This window comes from Artemia franciscana, chromosome 8 (assembly GCF_032884065.1).
Source record: "Artemia franciscana chromosome 8, ASM3288406v1, whole genome shotgun sequence".
Taxonomy (NCBI): domain Eukaryota; kingdom Metazoa; phylum Arthropoda; class Branchiopoda; order Anostraca; family Artemiidae; genus Artemia; species Artemia franciscana.
Genome location: NC_088870.1, coordinates 20,784,906 through 20,808,156, shown reverse-complemented (window position 1 = coordinate 20,808,156; position 23,251 = coordinate 20,784,906). Strand labels below are relative to the sequence as shown.

Sequence of the window (23,251 nt, the reverse complement as noted above, 5' to 3'; positions counted from 1 at the left end):
CCTTCAATAACTCTCTGTCGACATGACCCTTTCCATATTTATCTATTAATGCCTTTAAAATAAACACACTATCTCTCGTTCCATACCCTGTCCTGAAACTTCCTTGTTCCTCATGTATTAAATTATTTTTATTTAACCAATTGGAAAACCTGGTATCTAATAATTCTCCAAAACCTTACTTAAAGCAGGGACAAGTGCTATTAGACGATAATTTTCATGAGCCTACGGGTTTCCTCTCTTAAAAAGTGGTATAAACAATGATGTCTTCCAAGCGCTTGGCCATTGCCCTGACCTTAACACCTTATTACAAAGAAGAACAATTATCGGCATCAAAATGGAAAGAAAATTCTTAAATAACAATATTGGTATACCATCAACACCTGCAGCAGTACCACCTTTTAAATTCTTAAATATTGACTTAATCTCTTGGCCATTCACATCACCCACTAAATCGTAATCATGTTCTCTCATGGGATAAATAACCATCTCTGGGGTATGCGCTACCTCCTGAAGATCTACACAAACACCTTCTAAATTATTTAGGTAATCAGGCCATGAATCAGCTTCCGGAACAGCCTGGGTATTAACATTTCCCCTTCCACTATCATTCTTTATATAGCCCCAAAACTTTTTAAAATCTTTATTTCTAAAATCATCAGCAATATCCAGTTTCTTCTTATTCTAGTGTTCTTTTTTTTTCTTTTTATTAAACTTTTATATTCTCTTCTTTTATCTTTATATTTAGCCAATTTTAGACTTTGATCTTCCGCGCTATTAAATTCATTCAAACGATTTAATAAATATTTTGCTTCTTCTTTCATTAACTTGCAATCCAAGTCAAAATATCCCTCATTCTTTTTTAATTTTTTAGTCAGGCCACATGATTCTGCACAACTGCCCATTATTTCATTTAACAGCATAATTACACTATGTGCATCTTTTTCATTGTCTTCTAACGCTTTCAACTTATTTTTTACATGCGAGTCCAAGAGCTCCCTTCTAAATGCCTCAATATCTTTATCTGTTAAATCATTTCTAATTCGTTTTTCTAAACCTATTTTTCTATAATCTGCATTATAGAAATTTCTTACTCGTGAACCGTGGTTCACAAACTGCCCAATCTTCACCTCAAGCATAATAGCCCTATGATCAGATCCAACTAAATCTAATACTCCCATATTTATTGATTCAGGTACAAATTGCGTATTAATTAGCACATTATCTACAACACTTGGAGTTGGACCCGAAAGGCAAGTGAACTCGCCCCTACCCTTATCATTCCCAAACCTACCATTCGCAATCATCAGACCATGTTCCCCACAAAACGCCAGGAGCTTTCTTCCCCATACATTTATTTTTCTTTTTTCATCCTTGTTGCTTCGTGGTATTCTACAACAAATTGGGACAAAATCACCTAAATCTGGGATCAACACATCTGGGATCTCAGCCTCCAGGCCGGTATAAGCATTGAAATCCCCCATTAACACACAATCCAGATCTTTATAACTTTCTTGTATTAACGAAAATTCTTCTCCTAAAATTTCCCAAGTATTTTCTCGATTGTACGAACTATTCTGTGGAGGTATATACACTACACCCAAAATTAATTGGTTCCCACATTTCAAATAAATAGACAGCCAAAGGAAGTTTTCAGATCTACTACTAATTCTCTCATAGCCGTCAATAGCAGATGCTTTAACCAAAACCAAAATGCCACCATAATGGCTATTATTTCTTGCTACATTACGTACGGTCTATTCAATGAAATACCCGGGGAGAGGTGATATAGGAGAACAATCGTCCCGTGTTTCAATAAGCGAAATCACATCAAACGAAAATAAATCGTCACATAAATAGGTGAACTTATCACATAATCCTTGTATGTTCCATGACACTAGACTCAGTATATGGCCCTCTATATCCTATGTTTCTACGCCTTCTGTTAGCACGTTAACATCACTAGCCTTTGGTTGAGATTGCTCGTTACTAGTCTTAGTCGGGGGAAAGGCAACATGATAATACTCACGAGTGCGGTTATTTATATCCGCTAACTCACTTCGGTGTTTATTGTCATAAAAATCACGTGAAAAACCACCACAATGTCTTTCATTAAACTTCTTTCTTGGCGAATGGCTTCCTTTGGGTGCTACATTACGAGTACCTGGTCGAAACAAGTCATTTGGGCTGACAATAGCACTAGCAGGTCTTTTAGCTGTCGATACTGCCTGAGGAGTGCTGGTCGATGGTACTAATGTCTCAGTATCACTATCACTGGCATCACTAACTAGCCTCATTGGAATATTATTGGGATCATTTGGGAGCCTAGCACTAAAGGATGGACCAGAATTTTGTACTGGCTTCAAATTACGCTTAATCTCGACTATTGAATTTACATCATACCTGAATATTCGGCCTTCGATGAATAGTTTGTCACCTCGTAATTTTGCATCACGGCCGTCATTTTGCGCAGTAGTCAACATTACCTTTAAATGTTTACGGGCCTCCCTTTGTATAGCTGTGTAATCCGGAGCCACCGATAAACCAAACCTTCTAAATACGGAGCTGTTTCTTAAAATATAGTCTCTGATTTCAACCGAGTTCAGTTTTACTACTATCGGCCCTGATTTCAATCTAAAAATTTCACGTATATCACTTCGATTTATTCCGAGAGACGGCATAGTACGATTTAATAACCCCGTTATTTCTTGCTTCAGAGTATAATCGCCGAGTTGTTGAGGGGTGTAATTATAAAAAGATTAAATTCGTTCTTTTCTGCTCTGCTTCGAGCTTGTTGGCTCGTTCATAAGAGACTGCTAGGTTAGATTTCACATTTTCCAGCTCTTTTTTAATTTCATCATTTGTCTTAGCATTGTTAGATAACTGCGTAATAATGTTACTTAACTGTACTTGTATGGCATCAATGCTATCCGAAAGTTCAGGAATCGTATTAACTTTCTGCGAAAGCACCGGTAATAAATCCAGTTTAAAATTAATTTCTTGCAAGAACTGGGCACTTTGCATTTTCTCGGCCTCTCGTGTTTGGACTGCCATTTACACCCTTATAAACTTATCAAAGTGCAAAATGTAAGGCCTTTATCACTGCTTGATTTGATCCAGTATCGTTAATTAGCAATAAGACTTTTTTTTCACCATTCGAAAAAAATCACAATATTGGCTCAAAGCCACGCGGGAGAGAAACTTTATTTCAATCTTGGTTTAAACTAGTTACTTACACAATTTGTCTAAATGTAAGCATGGATGTTATCCGAAAGAAATGAAATCTGGTTTTGTTGTTAACTCCTTGAACTCTGAATGAAACTGAATGAAAACTAATTTCTGTTCCTTTTAAGTTTTAATGTTGCTCCTTACTTTCTGTTGAAAAAACTTGTTTTTTTATTTAGTTACTATTAAGATTGATCAAAATAATCGTTAACATGTATCAATCAGCTTCAAATGATAATTCTTTCTCTGTAGGCAATTTTATTTTTTCAAAACGCAAATCAAATTTTCGGTTACAAAGGATAGTGGTTCGTTCTTTACTGGGTTACAGCTATCACTGCAACCATTGTTTCCTAAAACCTTACTTTCTACTCGACAATTTTTTTTTAATCATTCTACATGTCTTTTAAATTATCATACATATCAATTTGTACATTTGATTATGTTTGTAATGTAGTATGCAGCACTTATGTATATAGTGTAAATATTTTTGTAGTTTGGCCGTGTTCAGGAGCGACCGTTTTTAGGATTTTCGAGACACGCATGCATTGTTACATGCTTATGAAATCGATGCTGTCCATGTATCTTGTGTCTAATTTTGTGCTGGAACCAGTAAGTGGCCTCAGAAGATTATCAGCTTTGAACGTGAAGGAAACTGTAAGACATCTTCCTATTCACTTCTACTGATTGACTAAAATTGTTTGATGAACGCTGATAGGGACGAAATGCGCAGGGTGATCACTATAAGGTGTTACAAGTCAATATCTTGGAGACAGGGCCGTATCCTGCAATTGTGTGGGAATGTTGTGGGGGGGGCTATGAAAGGATTTTTTTGGAAGGGGTGTTGCAAAGAAAACTTTAAAAAATGCATCAAGAATTTGTTTATATTCATTTTTGTTACGTCGGACAAAAATTTCGGGGGGAGGGGTGTTCAAGCCCCCAACCCTCTGGATATAGCCTAGCTTGGAGCCATACTTTAAACCGATCATATTTTGTTTTTAATGATCATTTGTCTTAGTTGGAAAGAAAATCACAGTGCACTTTTAGAGTAGAATAGAATATATTTATTCACTACAATTGCTGGAGCTAACATGAGCATGTCATGACTCAAAAAAAGAAGACACAAAACAAGGATCAAAAACAAAAAACGAATAAATAGCAACACAGAAATATTAAAGCAGCATGTGCTGCTTCAATGTCAATAAATTAAAATGAGTCATCTATAAAATTAATATAAAATTGATATAGCAGGCATTTTTTACCGTTAATTAAGTAAAAAAAATAAGTTTTTTAAATAAAAGTAAGGAGCAACATTAAAACTTAAAACGAGCAGAAATTACTCCGTATATGAAAAGGCTTCCTCCTCAGCGCCCCGCTCTTTACGCTAAAGTTTGACTCTTTCTCTTAACTCTACTTTTTAAAACAGTAAGAAACTTTAGCGTAAAGAGTGGGACGTTGAGGAGGAAAAGCCCCTTTCATATACAGACTAATTTCTGTTCGTTTTAAGTTTCAATGTTGCTCCTTACTTTCATTTAAGAAACTTGTTTTTTTTATTTAATTTCTGTACGTTTTTGAATTAAAGCATGTTTTGATCTTGACTCTCCGCACGTAAATAATCAAAACAAAATTTGCATATTAATTAAGTGCAATTAATCGGAAGATTTTGAGAAAAAATGAGTGAGGGAGGAGGCCTAGTTCCCCTCCAATTTTTTTGATTACTTAAAAAGGCAACTAGAACTTTAAATTTTTGACAAACGTTTTCATTGGTAAAAATTATATGTAAGTTACGAATTAACTTACGTAACGAACTTCTATATTTTTAGGTTTTTATGGTGTATATGAGGGGGTTCAACCCTCGTCGATACCTCGCTCTTTACAGTAAAGCTTAAATGTCCCAATTCCTTAAGAATGACCTCTGAATCACAAAGGCCGTAGAATAAATAGTGGAAATTACTAAAATTACTTTAGCGTAAAGAGTGAGATATAACGAGGAGGTAAAACCCTGATATGCGTAATAATTTTGTTCGTTTTAAGTTTTAATGCTGCTCCTTACTTTCAGTAGAAAAAGCAAATAATGCTAGAAAATCCTGCTATTGAAATTCTCTTCCCCCATGAAAAGTTCCTCCATGGAAATATCCTCCCACGTAACCCCCCCCCTCAACTCTCCCCCCTAAACAAAAAAATCCCCCTGAAAACGTCTGTACACTTCCCAGTAACCATTACTATATGTAAACACAGGTCAAAGTTTGTAACTTGCAGCCCCTCCCACGGGGACTGCGGGGGAGTAAGTCGTCCCTAAAGATATAGCAATTAGGTTTTTCGACTATGGGAATGCAAGGACTATCTCAGAATTTTGATCCGTTAACTTTTGGGAAAAAATGAGCGTGGGAGGGGGCCTAAGTCCCCTCCAATTTCACTTAAAAAGGGCACTAGAACTTTTAATTTCCGTCAGAATGAGCCCTCTCGCGACATTCTTGGACCACTCTGTCGATACGATCACTCATGGGAAAAAAAAACAAACAAATAAATACGCATCCGTGATCAGTCTTCTGGTAAAAATGCGAAATTCCACATTTTTGTAGGTAGGAGATCGAAACTTCTACAATAATGTTCTCTGATACGCTGAATCTGATGGTGTGATTTTCATTAAGATTGTATGACTTTTAGGGGGTGTTTCCCCCTATTTTCTAAAATGAGGCAAATTTTGTCAGGCTCTTTACTTTTGATGGGTATAAGAAATAAACATTTCTTAATCAATTGCACAGCATAAGCGAAGGTTGCGAGGCTGTGCTAAATTCAAGGAAAATAAAGAAAGAATATGGAGAATGAGACCATATACCGAAATCAACAACAAAAAACATAAACAATACATTACCTTGCGTGACCCCAAGACAACAAAAATAACAAACAAAAAAATGCATAAATATTACAAATGAATAACATATAGAAAATTTATTTTAGTTAATATGTTTCAAAAGTATACCTACCGAGCAACTCCACACGTAAATCAGACTTAAACTGGCCAAAGCCACCTATTTCCTTAATATCTATAGTCAGTTTATTCCAAAGTTTTGAAGCTCTGTAAATAAGTGAAAAAGAAGACCTACTTGAAACTAATCGAGGAACATCAGTATTACCTCGTATCCAAGTAATGTGGTGGTGAACATCAGACCTCTCACAAAATATTCCTGTAAAAGAATCAGGAAGGCTATCACTGTAATACTTATATATAAAAATCAACGTATAAAAATCGAGTAATCCAGCTGCAGGCATTATATTTGAATCGCTATACACAGATCTCAAAGACTCCTGGTTCCCAATACCACAAAAAACTCGGGTAACATTATTCTGGATCACACGGATTGGACGAACTATCGAAGGGAAAGTATCAAGCCAAATCGACGAGCAATACAAAATGTAAGGGTGAATCAGGGAAAAGTATAACAATCGTAGAACATTTGGGGCAAAAATATGTTTTAATTTGCGCATGATGCCTAAGTTACGTGACAATATTTACGAAATTGACTTCCACATGATCTTTAAATGATAGGGTTTCATCAACATTGATTCCGGGGTATTTAGTGAATCTTGTTCGTTTAATAATTCCCCGCTCCAAAATCATTTCTGTAAACCATGGGTAAAAATTCGGAGATCGAGAGAAAATAACAAAATTTGACTTATCTATGTTCAGGTCAAGGTGGTTTATTTTTAAGCCATGTACATATCCTGCACATCGCTGCATTTATCGTTGACTTAAGCAGTTGTTCTGTAGGGGCAACACACACCAAGGTTGTATCATCACCAAATAAGGGCATAGTAATCTGGGTCTTACTCGGCCCGTTGTCAAAAAAGTCGTCAATTCTGGGCAGGGCTTTCACAACATGCGGCAGATCATTAATAAAAATTAAAAACAGAGTCGGACCCAGTACGGATCCTTGGGAAACCCCCCAACTAACAACATTTTTACTAGACAGAAATCCTTTTAAATTGACATACTGCTGTCTATTTTGAAGATAACTGCAAAGCAAACCCAATGTAGCACCCCTTAATCCATGAAATTCACATTTTTTTAATAATATTCGATGGTCAACAGTGTCAAACGCCTTAATTAAGTCCAAAAATACACCAGCTACCCTAAGCTTTTTATCAAGAGCATCATTAATTATAGGAATAGGTGTTAAGATAATATTATTAAAATACCGAGTAAAATAAGGGACAGATGAATTACAATATCTCTTGGTACTTGAGACTGGATAAGTCATTAAATGTGGTCAATGCTTTTTATTCGTCGGATTCTAGTGACTGGGACGTCCGTAGGGGGGGGGGGGGCTCAAGACTGGGTAGTAAACCGCGATGAGCTGGGGAATTCATACAATTCAGTCTAAATCGATATGTTAACTTGTGTCCACGACTATCAAGTGAATTCAAGTTGAGTTGTTTCAATGCAACATCATGCGTTGAGTAATTGTGTCCAAGTATAATTTTTAAAGTTCTTTTTTTTTTACTATCTTAACGTAGCTGCGGTATACCGATTTTAAAGCCTCAGTTGGTTTGCCAGATCTCTTCAAGTTGGGAAATGAATGTAAAAGTGTGGCGCCTTTTTTTAGTCAGATAGGCAACGTGCGAATTCCATCTTAAATCTTCGTTCAAAAGTCTTCCAAGTATTTTAACAGTTTTATTTGTCGGTAGTAGGGAATAAAGAGAAGAGTGGCTTTCGACGGTTAGAAAGGAAAGTTTTGGCTTTCTTAATTCAGCTTCTAGGTCATTAAAAATTCTCGTCAAGTTAGACTGTTCGGTAGTTGGACGGCTTAGTCATAGTAATAAGACACTTAAATCTTCAGCAAATTTAAAACGAATTGTTGCTAAAATATGGTTAAAAGCAATAAGAAAAAAAAGTGGGCCTTATGGAGAACCACAAGAAAATCTTTAAAAATCCAAATGGCTCATGATCATGGAGCTGGAATACGCTGAGATCTCTTAAAAGAAAACTAGCCAGCGTATGTACAACACATGGAGGGCATTCATAATCTTAGCTTATTCCACTACTACATTATGGTCAAGACTATCAAAAGCCTGAACTATGTCAACAAATAATGCATCAACATAAGCCTCATTTTTTTCTAAATGTTTAAGGAAGGTATCCAACAATTCAATCAAATAATGAACACTACTGTGCCCAGGTCCAAATCCAAGTTGTTTGGAATCTATATTACCTTTCATGTCCTCAAATAAATGATCAAAAATAAACTTTAGAATGGCACGTGGTCTCTTGAGGGGGCCCTGAGCGCAACTCCAGAATTTTCATTGTGAACCTTCTAAGAATTTTTACACAATTTTACAAAGAAGTAAGTGTTATAAGTTTTCTAAGATGATTGTCAAGTGTTATAAATGTTATAAACATTCAAACATAAAGAAAGTTAGCATGATAATTCAACGAATGCAAGCCAAAAATTGTTATTTATTCATTAAGGAAATAAAATTCGATGCTAAGTTTTATGAAGTGAACCGTTTCTTCTGATTCTTCAACAGATAGAGGGGCCTTTGTTTTTGGGGATAGTGGGAGAAAGCAAATATGGCCTTTCTAAAATGTTACATACTTCAAATCTAGAAGGAAATATAAGTGGGTTTTTGTATCACAACATTACCCAAAAACTGCTTGATTTTTGTTGAGAAATGCTTTTATTTCCAATCTAAAGTGCCTAAGAGTTCTAATAGGAGTATTTTCTGAATTAGAAGTTTCTGAAAAACCTTTTTGTTGTATATTTTATTATTCAAATTCGTAAAGGCTCATTGCAGGTGTCATCTGAATCTTCGAAATAACTTGACTATTAGCAAATTTAAGTGAACATTCTTTTCTTTTACCAATACTTAATGAGAGTTTTGGCTTGCGACGTTAGCTTCCATAGAATGCCAGTGTAAATTTTCCATAGGTTTGATTCCTTGTAACTTTTTATACTGATTATCACCTATGGGTTCTGACCACCACTTGCACTTTTTCGGGTCAGGAACCCAACCAACCTCTGGAGAATGAAGGAGAGAGCTTAATTTTTATATCAACATCAATGAGAACATGCAATCAGATTCTGGCAACACTGAGGAAATGTGGGAACTAAAAGTATTTTTGGTATTTGGACTTAACCTGATCTCTTTGAGGGGGAGGGGGGGCTTAAATTTAATTAGACCATCTAGCCTAAGGACTTGTCAGATCTCAACCAGAATTAGCAGGGCTAGAGTTAGTATCTCTCTTACTTCTTTTGGGGGTTTATAACCGCTTTGAAAATTGAGGAAGGAAAATTCGTCACAGAAAGATAGTTGCGGATGTTTGAGACATTTTCCTGCTGTACCTCTTGTTGCCAAAAAAAGAATTTGTTGTTAGTTTGCAAAAATACAAATGCCAGAACAGAGTTTGTCAAACCTATAAAAATTTTGGTACTTCCGTATTAGCCAGAAGACACTTAAGAAGTTTGCTGAATGTAAGATCTAAGAAAACCGGTTTCATAGCCACAGAGACAAATGACGGGTGACAGAATCCATTGGACTTATATAATTTGGGCTATATATTTGCACATTGGAGGGTGAGAGTAGGGTAAAGCTAAGTTACCCCACCCCCTAAAATGCGAATGTAAAGCCCATACTATGTTATTATATAAACTAAAATATTATATTTTCATCATATTTTGGTACATTTTATTAGGATTAACCTAACTTCACTTCTCGAGTGTGTACTGGCTAATACGGAAATACCAAAAATTAAATGTTGATCGATATCAGGGGAAAAGAAAATAACAGAACTTGCTGGTGGCACCCCCCTGGTGAGGGAAACTGTAGAATTTCTCTTGAAACCATAAAATGTCATATAATATGGTTTGCATTTGAAGTCTGTGCAGATAAAAAAGTATGTTTAGTAATCAAAAATACTTATGTTACTCCGCAGCACAATTAGGCATCTTCAAAACTATTATTCAGATTAAAACAAAGCGCAGGAAACTCATCTATAACATTTTTTAATTTCATTACCACAAAAACTAACTGTTTTTGTTTTATTTCGTTTATAATTTGTTGTATATATCATATTCACCAAATCAGAGTTAGAAGAGTTCAATGAAGGACTATGAGAATAATTTTATACATGAAAGACCTTTCACACTATCAAACAAATACCAGGCTTCGAGTTTTTTCTCTTCAATCCCATAGAAAACGTACTAAACTAATTAATCTATTCTGAATCATTGAGAATATTCATGACGTTGATTCAAGGTCTTTATTTGGTCATAATCCTTGCTAGTACTCTTTCACGCACTTGCCAATGCCCTTTTAAACTTCATATCGAAAAGTCAGAGACACAAAATTTAGAAATATTAATTTAATATAGGGTAACTAAACTGTAGAGTAACTTGGACCTCTTTGGCTGTTGAAGTTGTAAGTTTCGATTTACTCAAGCGCTATCTAGTATAGTGATCGGCATACATATTCGCCAAAGAGCCAAATATGAACAATACGTTACTCTACAAACTTCCTGACGGCCAAATTTATTTATTGATGTAGTAAACCTTTATTACAAAGACTAACAAATACTTAACGCTCTTTGGTAGACTAGTACGTAGAGTGGTGGTCTTCAGGCCAACACGCCTCACCGAAATCCCATATATTGATTTGTGTTCTTTAATTCCTTTTATTTTCCGTATTAAGTACCAGTTATCAGTTAATAAGCATTAAATCGACCCAAAGATAAATGTAATCTGACCATAGAAAGAGACGCAAATGAGTTTTATGGTCGTATCTATCACACTTACACACAAGTGACCCCCCCCCCCCCACCAAAAAATAGAAAAAAATACTGGAAAAATGTCGTTGAGGAATAGCTTAGAGAAAAATTCTGAAATGTATAGAAGTCTAGATATCTATCCCTCACAGTGCAAACGTTTGGGGTTTGAACGTTCTGAGAACTAAAAATATTTTTGCTATTTAGACTGAGGTTGAGTCCAAATCCTTTCACTCATACAAACTCTCTAACGCTGTTATTGCATCTTTCTCATGAATTTTCAACGTAGAATCTGAAATAACATCTATAAAAAATTGTGTTTGTGCTGTTAGGATGGATTATCTTTCTTAATTACTATGTGACTGATAATGTAAAATAGTGGGTTTTTTCTCCTTGATAGACAGGTCTTATTGCATCTCGTTTTGCTTCAAGCTCATCTAGAGTTCTCGTTTTTTTTAGGGTTAATGTTTTCACTTGTTAATTCGTTTATTTATTATTTTCTTTTGTAGAAATTGAGACCAGGGTTGCCAAAGGGACACTTTTAGTGCTTTTTTGACACTTTTTCACTCTGGGTGACACCGTGCCACTATTGGGTGAAAAAAGGCCACTTTTTGAAAAAAAGGACACTTTTTGGCATTTTTTCAAAATCAATACCACATGTGTTTATTTTCAGTTTTTTCTTAACTACAACTGCTTTTAATTTGTGCTTTGTGCTTTTCAGGTTCGTTTTGGTCTTAGGTTTTTTTTTTTTTATCGGATCCACACTACTTTCCTTTTCAAAAGCGCGAAAATTCAAACGTGGTGAAACATGTGACCTGCTCAAGAGAGTTTAGAAAAAAACTGAATAAAAAACTGAAGCTAGCCTTTAACTGCTGAAAAGTAGAAGATTAAGGTGTTTTATTACTTCTAGTTTACAGGAGTATGCAGAGGTGCGGCCTGGATAGTAGTTAGTAGCAAACTATCTGATCCTGATCTGATTTGCTGCTGCTTAATCATTTTTTGGACGAGGGTGAACCTCAGTTGATTTTCTGACTTAAGACGTTGGGCTTTTGGTAAATAGGCAGTTTAAGTTCACATGCATTTGAGAGGGTGGACCTTGTCCCATATGTATACAGTCTAACCCACTAGAAAATTATCTGGTAACTGTCAAGATCATATAATACTGTCATAGACTGAACATCACATCCAGTGTACTAAGCGCTAATTAACGAAATGTGCTTTTTGCCTAAAGTGATGAAAGGATGCAAGAATGGCAGTGAAAAATGTTTTGTTTTACATGCTGTAACCTGGTGGACTGTTCAGAGAAGACACAGAAGACTATTATTGAAACCAACCCAGCTGGACCTCTGTATAACGCTTCTGAATTGGAATCCGATTCATTCTGTATCTGCTCACTTTTTGTAAGCCTTCATAACATGAAATGCACCGTATGTAAAATCCAGCACAGTCTTTCCCTTATAAAGGTCTCTTCATGCTGTCTAGATTTTTCGGTTTGGTCCGTCTTGAGCCGCGATGATGGCAAAGGCCTAGCGCAAAATATTTAGGATTTGCTTAGACATTTGTTATGCACCATTCTGCTTTTGGTGAAAAGGATTGTGATTAAATAAGCCTTTCCATTGTCTTTACAGACGCCGTCGACCTCTTCTCAGAAGAAAGAGAGTAGGCAGAGAGAAACGGTCCGCAAAAACCATAGCTATTATTGACACCAAAAAGCCTTTTCTTTGGTTTTCTGTGCTTTTTCTTCTTTTTTTTCAACATTTGATTAAGCACATGTGATATTTGTCTTGTCACTATTTGCAAAGAATCTGCCATTTCTTTGTTTTTTGAAGATTAAATTAGCTTTATACAGAACAAGTGATATTTGTCTTGTCATTATTTCTCTCCTTATCAAGTTTGATCTCTTAGTCAATTGATCTCATGAATACATTAATGTTTGGATGAAATAACGCTGTGGTTGTGTATTCTTGAGAGAGCAGCGTTACCAAACGTGTTGGCGAAAGCCAGGTGGAAAGAATGTGAAGCACGTCCCAAGCCAAGCGCGTTTCACTCGCTTTTCGATATCAGTCTGCGGGAAATGGTTGACAAAATTTTGCAGAAGATCTGATGTGCTACTGAAGGAAAAAGGGAACGAGGGCAATTAAGCCGTGTCGGCAGCAACATACATCGTGTCTGTGGTCTGCTGGTGCAAATCTTCTAAGCCCTGTCTTCATTATGGCGTTTTCCGGCTAAGACGGCTGGGGAGGCTCATAGTCAAGACAGGTTTTATCGCCGTTTTCGTTTTCTCGCTGTACAGAGTAGACATTTTGGCTGAAAACGTAAAAAACTAAACAACACATTTTTTCATTCATCTTAGTTGTACTCCAACTTTTCTTTACGTTCCTCTAACACCGCAAACGCAGCACAAATGATTCAGAATCTTCTGCAGTTGTATTGTATTGTATCAGATTAACGACGCTTCTCGACTACTAAGGTCCCTGCGTCGGCCATGCAGTGCATTGCTACAGCAGGATTCGATCTCTGGGTCCCGTATTACCAATCTCCTGCAGTTCCTGAAATAAGACTGCACTTTTGAATTTTTTGCCAGAAACGACAAAAATGAAAACCGTCGTCCAAAAAGCGGCAAAGCCGGCTCTGGTGCCGGAAAACGCCATAATAAAAACAGGACTTTGCTGAGTTTTCGGAAGAAGAATAACTAGTACAACCGAAGGTTCGAGAGAACCCGATAAATTGTACTGAATTCTTTTTCTTCTTTGCGTATTAGGCGATTTGAGGTTTACATGTGATTTTACTTATCTGAAGAACCGCTTTGCTTTTGCTTGGATAAGAAGAACGTATGTCTGGCCCTGGGGTTGCGAGAAAACCATTTAAAGCCTTTTTTTGTCAACTTTTAAAGTATATTGGCTAATTTTCCTGGAGGACACTAAAAGTGTCCCTTTTTTGCTGAATTTGACACTTTAGTCCCAAAAAGTTTTGGCAATCCTGATTGAGACGAGGATGAATATAATGTTTTATAGATGCAAGAATTCAAATTGGCAAATAATTCACAGGGATTTGCAGAAATTTTGGTTCGAGTAAGAATCAAATCTGACTTTCTCGAAGATATTGGGATGCACTATGATTTTAACGGAATCGAGGAACCAGATTTTCTTTCGGGTAAAATCAAGATATTTCGCAAATTTCCCTGAAAATTCATAAAACGTGGAAGCGCTGCTGCCGGCCAACAAGCTCATGAGTCTCCCTCGTACATCGGATTCTGTCGACAACCGAACTGCATCTTTCGATGCTGCTTGCGAAAACGCTCATGCGTATTTGTGCCAGAGCCGCACTTAAGGGGCCAAAGAGCCATATGCTGCTCGGAAGCCACACTTTGATGACCACTGGTCATTAAATACTCAATTTTATCTAGTTCAAATTATGTTGTATTGAGTTTGGTCAAATTTGAATGTGTTAAACGGTTTTCTATTGTTTTAACAATTTGTGCCATTCATGTTATTTTTTCCTCTTTTCTTGGCATCTTTGTGTTTGTTCCCTTTATACTTTTTTTGGGACACTATATTTGTTTCGTATTTCGTAGCAAAGAGCAGTTGGCTTAAAACTAAATTTATAGAGAAATAAGTAGAAGTGTATTTTTTACATTTATTCTAAAAAAGGCTTATGAAGTTGACACCCAAATATCGATATTTATTAGTTCAACAAGATTTTTGAAATTATTAGAGGGGAAACACCCTTAAAACTTTAAACGAGCAAAACTTTGGCAAAAATTGCATTATCACATTCAGCATATATGACAACTGTTAGAACTGAGGTGATTTTTGTTTTTTGAAGGTTAAATTTAGGCCAGATATAAAATTGCACCGCAGCATCAAGCCACCTGAGGCCAAGACTGCTATGCACGCTCCTTCTCCATCCCAATCTATTCAAAGCCCCCCTCTTTGCACCCTCCCAGGAAGTTGCCATTGCCTTTAAATCTTTCTTTATGACATCCTCCCATCCCAGACGAGGACGACCTGCTTTCCATTTAGCCGTAGACGATTGGCCGAAAAGGACATTCTTCTGCAATCCGTCATCCTTCATCCGCACAACTTGCCCTAGCCATCTCAACCTTTCTATCATTATAGCCCTAGAAAGCGGGATTGAACCTCATTTTCCGTACAGCCTACTCTTTGAAATACGGTCAATCAGCAGTGTAAGAAAATTTAAGTAATTTATCAGATAAAAAAATTAAAGAGATAAAATTATCAGTATAAAAATATTTAAGTAGTTTATCATATAAAAAAATTAAAGATATAAAATTTATCAGTATAAGAAAATTTAAGTAATTTGTCATATGAAAAATTTTAAATATATAAAATTTATTAGTATAGGAAAATTTAAGTAATTTATCATCCAAAACAGTTTAAAGATATAAATTTATCAGTAAAAGAAAATTTAAGTAATTTAAAAAGGTGAAAAAACCACCAAAAGAGATAAGATTTGGTTTGGGACTGAATCCCAAATCATGTCAAAAGAACCATCAAGTCTGAGACGCATAGTTACAGGGTTCTATTTATGTTGACGATTTTTTTTTCAGGGGTAATGCTTTGAGCCGAAGGATTTATAGCATCAGATAGCTCATAGCAACGAACTGTAAGTAAGGAGCGACTCGGCTCGATCATAACCGAAGCTTTAAAAACGGAATTTTTATATCAATAAATACATCACAAGAATCAGATTAATGTGATCATTTCAAATATATAATATTCATTAAATTCATTGTTACCACTAAAAGTTACGATCCTGAAAAAATGCCTGATTTTCGAAAAAAGGGGGAAATACCCCCTACAAGTCTAAGAATTTTAATGAAAATCACATCATCAGCTTCAGAGCGTCCGAGAACCCTACTGTAGAGGCTTCAAACTCTTATATACACAAATTTGGAATATTGCATTTTTTGCCAGAAAGACTTCTGAAAGAATTTCCCCAGGGGTCATCGTATGGAAATAATGGTCCTAGAAGATCAGGAGAAGGTGCATTCTAACGGAAATTAAGAGATCTAGTGCCCTTTCTAAGTGACCAAAAAGATTAGAGGGTAACTAGCCCCCCTCCCATGCCTTTTCCCCAAAAATCGTCTGATCAAAATTTTGAGATTGTCATTTTGTTCAGTATAGTGGAAAGATCCAACAACACAGGCATCCAACATGCCTTTACGGGTAACATGACCCCCAAAGCCTGTGGGGAGAGGCCTGTAAGTTATAATAATTTACCCGCTGCTTACGTATATTATTTGTTAAAGGGAAGTATACAGACCTTTTTTGGGGGGAGATTTGTGCTTGGGGTGGGTTTTATGGAGAAAATTGTCCGTGAAGAGGGGAATTTCATGGCGCGAACTTTCGAGGGGAAATTTTACATCGGGAAATTGGACAGAATTCCTATACTTGATTCTTTTTATTTGTCTTACTTGCTCTTTGCTAACTCAATTTTGCATGTGAAGATGCTTTGTTCTAAAGTTTATCTGTTTTTTTCCATTTTTTGATGAATAGCTCCTGAAGCACAAAGGTCCTTTCATTAGAATAGGACGCTTTTTAAAAATGCTTAAAAACATTTAGCGTAAAGAGCAAGGTATTAAAGAGAGGGCCAATACTTCGTATAGGGAATAATTTCTTTTCGTTTTAAGTTTTAATGTTGCTCCTCACTTTCAGTTGAAAAAAAAAACTTCTTTTTTATTTAATTAAGAAAGGGCTCATTTGGAGAAAACTTAGGGCTCTAGTGTTCTTTATAATCCATTATTCCTGTGGGGTAATTGTAGAGAGTTAGTGATAGAGAAATTGGACAAGGATGACACGGATATAAAGGACATAAGGTGTTAACAGTAGCAGTAGCAACAGTGTTTTACTGATTCCTTAGTTTATTTTTTTCCTTTTTTTCTTGATATTTTTTCAGCGCAGTATAATAGTACGACTATGTATGCTTTGTTTTCAGTGATAGTCTTTAAGCAGCCGTACCTTGACAATTTTTATTTATAGTACTAGTCAAGGACTAGTAGATAACTCAGTTGGTTTTTCTAGGTCCCACAAAAACGGTCAGCATTTTTACTAGACAGATTGGTAATGGCAGTAGGTCGAGGACCAAGATATGGAAAGGCAATATCTGAGTATGAACTACCAATACCCTTGAAAAATACACTACTTCGAAATTATGGACAAGAAAACCAGAAACATGATGATTTTGTATTAGTATGGCTTTCGATTTTTCACGCTTTTTAAACAATACTTTCGTTTATTTGGTTCAATTTGAATTTTGGGTTTTGTCATTTTCCTTAGATTATGACTACCAGCGATGTTTTATTTATAGTAAGTTGAGATTGCCCTATATAATCTATTGCCCTCACAGTGTAGGAACTTTACTCAATAACTTGATTCAAGGTTAAGTTTTGGAGGGGAGAGCCCCCCCCTTTTCATTTTTTACAGTCGTATTTAATGTGAAACTGAAATACAAAGTTCCACTAAAGTTTGCTATTTCTATAAAGGTAATTTTATTTCTAGTCTACTAAATAGTGTAAGTAATGGGGCCAATGAAATCATTATAATTAAAAAAGAAACTTCTTATGTACCGTTTAATGTCACACTCAATAAGACTTTAAAGTTATCCCTTCGAACCTTACGGTACAGAATTCTCTATCTCTTCTATATTTCTAGTAAAGAAAACTGGAAAAGTCAGTCTGGAAATCCAAAGTTCGAATTTTTTTAAACTTACAATTATTAAGATGATTATATTTATGTTTTTATAGAAGACGTAGTTGTAGTAACAATATAGGTTCAAATATCACAAACAAAATCAGTCGGTGGCACACCAATAGGATCACTTATGAAAAAGTTGTTTGCGTGTCTTGCCAAGGAAGAAGTGATCTGACCTTTTTAGGCGTAAACAGTTAGTTGAATATCAACGGAATTTCATAGGGAGTAATAGTAATTGACATACTTATGGTTTTCTTGAGCTGCGGCCAGATAAAACTCATAGAGAGGAGGTTCGATACATTCTTTATGCTATTTGGGGACCAGGTTAATTAACCTCTTTACTGTAAATGGTAGACGATGCTGGTTAGTATCAGAAATTTATTAGTAAAGGTCAAAGTGGTCGCTGGAGTAGCTGTCGTCGGAAAAATCATGGTTGAAATAGACTTGGTCGGAATAATCGCGGTTGGTTCAGTCGCTTTGGGAGTAGTCAGGGCTTAAGTAAGGGTGACAGAAATAGTCACATATAAGTATTATCAACAGTCGCGGACAAAGTAGTTATAGTAGTTGGTGTTGGATCAGGAGTAGTGCTAAAAATAGCTGTTGAAGCAAAAGCTTTCGTTTGAGCAGTCCTGGTTGGTTTAGTAGTAGTGGCAGAAACAGTGATTGGACTAGTCGTGGTATAAATTCTCGTTGCAGGAATTGTCATGGCAGAAGTAGTCGTTTTGGGAGCACTCTTGGCATACGTTTATGAATGATCGTTGTAGTAGTAATGGGATGCAATAGATTGGGATGGAGGTGGAGCGTGCGTAGCTGTGTTTGTCTCAGGCGGCTTGCTGCTGTGGTGAGTTGCTAGTAGTAGTAGTAGTAGTTGCAGTAGTAGCAAAGCTAGATGTTTTCTGCACACCTTGTTACAATTATACTAGAAAAACAAAATTTTCCCAGAATTTTAAGAGGCTTTCTGGATTTTTTAAACTTCATTGATGAAAGAAGAAACAGTGTTTCTTCTTCTAAATGAGATTTTTTTTTTTTGTAAAGCGCAAATGACACTCTAGCCTCTAGGGGAGGCTGAGAAATGAACATATGGTAAACACAAACTCTTAGGTTCTGGATTGCAAATTTTGGTTGAAGTTGAACTTGATTTCGGAGATTTTAGACCAATACGGTGGTTTGTTTTTAGCTGTTTATACCGTAAATTCAGCCTAATTTGTGTCATTGTTTGCTCACAAACTTTTAAATACTAACATTTCTGGAAATTAACACCATTGTTAAGTGTTTACTTGTCGTGCTCAAACTTTATTTTATAACATTAGGGATTTCTATTTTATAACATTATTAGGAATCTTTCAATACAAACTGTTCTGAAAACAGGAAACCGTTTGCGAAATTTTCAAGTCAATTAGGATAACTTATTAATATAAACAAAACTCAATGTAACAATGAGTCCGCACTAAGGCAGAAAAAATGCTTGAAAAAGTGACCAGTTGGATATCCTTCATTCCAACCTATATTATCAATTCAACGAAAATAATAGAGAAGGAAAAAACAAAACAAAAAAGGAGTACACTAAAAAAAAAAAAAAAAAAAAAAAAAAAATACAAATTAAACTATGAAAAATTGAAATCATTATTAAAGGCGGCGTAATAGAGCGGCCTAAGTAAAGAACGAAGTGGGCTCTATGTATTATCGTTGTTGTTTTTTTTTTTTTATTTCTTTTTCACATAGGCAGTTTACATAGAAGGAATTGTTGTAGAAACTTTGGAGGGAGCTCATTCGATTGAAAAAAAAAACATGTTTTAGCGTCCCTTTTAAGAGCCAGAAGTGATTGGAGGGTAGCTAATCCCCCATGCCCCTATTGTCCCCAAAGACATCCGATTAAAATATTTAGACGGTCATTTTGTTCAGTATAGTTGAAAGGTTAAATAACTATGCCTCTGGGGGTGACATATTTCCCACATCCCTTGCAGAAGGGGATGTAAGTTAATTCGCCCATTGTTTGTATTTGTTATCGGGTAAAGGGTGGCAGGGTTGACCCTTGAGATCCAAAAAGGCCAAGGGCATTCAGGTGAAGTTTTCAGAAATTTTTAGGGGAGTATTGAACTGAATCAAAAAACAGTTAATGAACGCAGGCTTTTAAAAGGGCTTATCTCAGAAATGGGTCAGGATATTAAGTTGGAGCTTTCAGGGACGCTACAACTACAACTACTACTACTACTACTACTACTTCTATTACTAATGCTCCTAAAGCTAAGGGTATTAAGGTGAAAACTTTAGGGGATGTTGAACTAATAAAAAGGCACTGTGCATGCTACTACTACTACTAGTAGTACCAGTTGTAGTTTTGGTACTTTTACCTGTACTGCTAAGTTGAATTATGGTAAGGATTGTAGATTTTTGGGGATTGTAGAGGATGATATTCGATAAATCAAAACGCACTATGTACATGTAGGTTATCAAAAGGTTGCACCACAGATATTTCAGAAAAGGCTTAAACTATTAAGTTAAAACTACCAGAACATGTTGAGGGGATGTTGAACTAAAAAAAGGCATTATGTGAATGCTACCACTGCTAATACTACTACTGCTATCACTACCATTACTATTATTTAGTTTACTAGATCACTACCATTACTATTACCATTACTATTACTATTACTTTTATTACTACCACCACTAGTACTACCGCTAATGCTAAGGGTATTAAGTTGAAATTTTTAGTGAAAGATGAGGCTGGTGTTGAACTAAATCAAAACTCACTATGGGCACGCAAGTTGTCAAAAGGGCGTATGGTCAATATCTAAGGAACGGCTTAGAGTGTTAACTTGAAGTTTTCAAGGTATTTTGAAGGAGATATTGAACTAAATTAGAACACACTATGCAATATCCCAGTAAAGCCACAGGATATTAAGCTGAAGGTTTTAGGGCTCCTTATGTTACTACTACTTTTTCTGGTGATTTTACTACTACAGATGCTGCTATTGAGCTAAATCCAAATCATTAAGTGCATCTAGGTTGTTAAGTCGACATAGGAGGGACATATTCGGACTGAAATATGGTACAAAATAGACACTTTAAGGAAAAGGTTATGTTAGTATAAGACGAAATCAGAGGGACAATGTGCGTGCTAGTTGTCAGTAGGGCGTATCAGCAATATCACAAGAACCGCTGAGGGTATTAAGTTGAAAATTTTGAAGCTGTAGCTATTACTACTACTGCTAACACTGTTCATATGACTATTGAACTATAATAAAAAGGGCTTAATTGCATCCCGGTTGTAAAATGGCATAGACATTAGTTCTTAGACACAAAGTCTTAGGAATAGGATAAATTATCAGGTTTTGTCTTTCAGGGAAAGTTTCGGTGTTATAAAACTAAATGAAAAGGGACTGTCATATGTATATCCAGAGTATGAAAAGGACGTATTTACAATATCCCATTAAGAGCTAGGGGTGCTATGTTTGAGTTCTTAGAGCATATTACTGGAAATTTTACACTAAATTAAAACGCTACATTCATTCAGGTTTGTCATAAAGGCATACTTGCGATATTTTTGAAATGGATAGAGGTAATAAGTTGAAGCTTTCAAGGCACGTTGGCGGGGGTGTTTAATTAAGTATGGGTGTTAAAAGGACGTAATTACAATGTATCGGTAATGCGAAATGTATTTAAGTGGAATACTTCAGCGGAACTTTGGTTGTATGTTGAAAAAAACCAAAACGCAATATATGCCTGCCGGTTTTCATAAAGAGCTAGCAGCAATACAAGTTTAATACTATCACTACTACTGCTCAACTACTACTACTACTACTGCTTTTACTATTACTATTGAACTAATTCAGAAGAGTTTAAGTGCATCCAGTTTGTCAAAATGGCACAGGTGCAATATCTCAGCAATATCTCCTAAAATTTTCGGGGAAAGCTGATGGGGATATAAAACTATATCAAAATAAGCTATGTGTATCTAGATCGTCAAAAGGCTGTTCCAGGAAAAACTCGGAGTATTACGTTAGACCTTTGGGGTATGTTTTCTGGTGTGTTAAACTAAAACAAAAGACATAGAGGGCATCCAATTTTGTCCAAAAGTCATAACTGTTAAGGCAGCTCGTTCCATCTATTCTTTTACTATGACTTGATACTGTTAACAATGTTACACATCCCTGCTGAGTGCTGAAAATTTCGTTATAAAGTAATTCCTTCCTCGTTTTTTAAAATTACGTATTCATAAAAATCGGGGTTTCTTGTTTCTTCTTGAAAATTGCAGCTAATAATTTTTTTTTCATAAAAATTTCTGTAGTTAACTGGCTTCAGTTCAAGTACTAGTATCTTTTTCTGTCTATTATTTTTCTTTAGTTAGAAGTTTAAATGTAGCACATTTGAAAGATGGTCAGAAGCTGAGCTGATCATAAAATAGCAAACACGCTTTATCTATGATCGTTCAAGAGACCAAAACATTATCAGCATTCCCATATGATCCGTGATTCTTGTTGGAATACTGATGATCAAATACTAATCACTTGACATCATAAGGCTTAAAAAATCTAAATTTAGTCCGTGCATGTTTAACAAATCAAGACTAAAATCCCCTTGACTACATATATTTAATTTTACAGCAAGATATAAATCCTTCAACAAACTTGTCAAATGGTGCACTTGGTGGCTTAAATATAACACTAAAACTAAAAGTCCGATTTTCCAACGGAATTTCCATAGCCTATTTAGGTCTTGTATCTGACCTTCACCACCCAGCTGTGGCTCAATACCGTTAAAAATAAGTATTTCAAGCTGTTTTTCTTATCCGTATCACCAATTTTTACCTCTAGTTTTGCTTCACAGTTCTCTAAATTTTCAATCAGGCCTTATAGACACCAACGATCGCTGTAGCTTGGGATTAAATTCTAGTGACAATGAAGGGCATATTTCGCTCACAATAGCCTTAACAAAATTTTGAATAGTTGGTCCTTACCACACATATCATGAACCAGTTTGAAGTTGTGCTCATGATTGACTCTTTTGTTTTATGTCTTCATCTTCAGTTGTAACTATTTTTGTGAGTAAATTTTCTTTAGCCAGTCCAGAAGATATTTCTTTCGGTGTATCTTTTGGAAACTGTCTAATGAACTTCTGAGTTTCGTATGACTTTTTGAAACACACTTCTAACATTCTTGTCAGTTTCCTTAGAAGTGTTACGTTAATTTTTCTATTGTGTGATGTGAGTGTTCTCCGTTACACGTCCGTCAGTGTGGTCTTCATATGAAAATACTAAGTGAAAACCCCCTCTTATCGTTTTTTACTTAGATAATCCACATGGGCCACAGCAGAAAGTCCCTGAATTTGGCTCTCGCAAGGTAAAACCGCTTAAACTTTGACACATCTTCTGCTATGAAGATGTGAAACGATATAAAATCAACTGATGTTTAAGGGGACAGGCCCATGGTAGCAGTTGTAATTAGGAATGGATGGCTGACCCTATGATCCGTGGAACCCGCTTTATTCACTACTATACTTTGGCATCCTCGGTTAGTAAATTCAAGTCAGTCCAAATGTTTTATTCCACATCTTA

At 35.8% G+C, this 23,251-nt stretch overlaps 1 protein-coding gene across 3 annotated transcripts in view; it reads left to right on the top strand.

Annotated features, from left to right (window-relative positions):
- The window catches only part of LOC136030118 (uncharacterized), a 31,572-nt gene that overhangs the window by 7,986 nt on the left and 335 nt on the right, over nt 1-23,251 (top strand). For 2 of the 3 annotated variants that reach the window (XM_065708802.1, XM_065708800.1), the window contains exons 2-3: nt 3,716-3,876; nt 17,026-17,193. In XM_065708802.1, coding sequence (XP_065564874.1) covers nt 3,763-3,876; nt 17,026-17,193 — 282 coding nt within the window. In that variant the 5' untranslated portion in view covers nt 3,716-3,762. Of the gene's footprint in view, nt 1-2,760; nt 3,085-3,715; nt 3,877-17,025; nt 17,194-23,251 lie in introns of those variants that run through there. The other variant, XM_065708801.1, reaches the window with a different exon arrangement.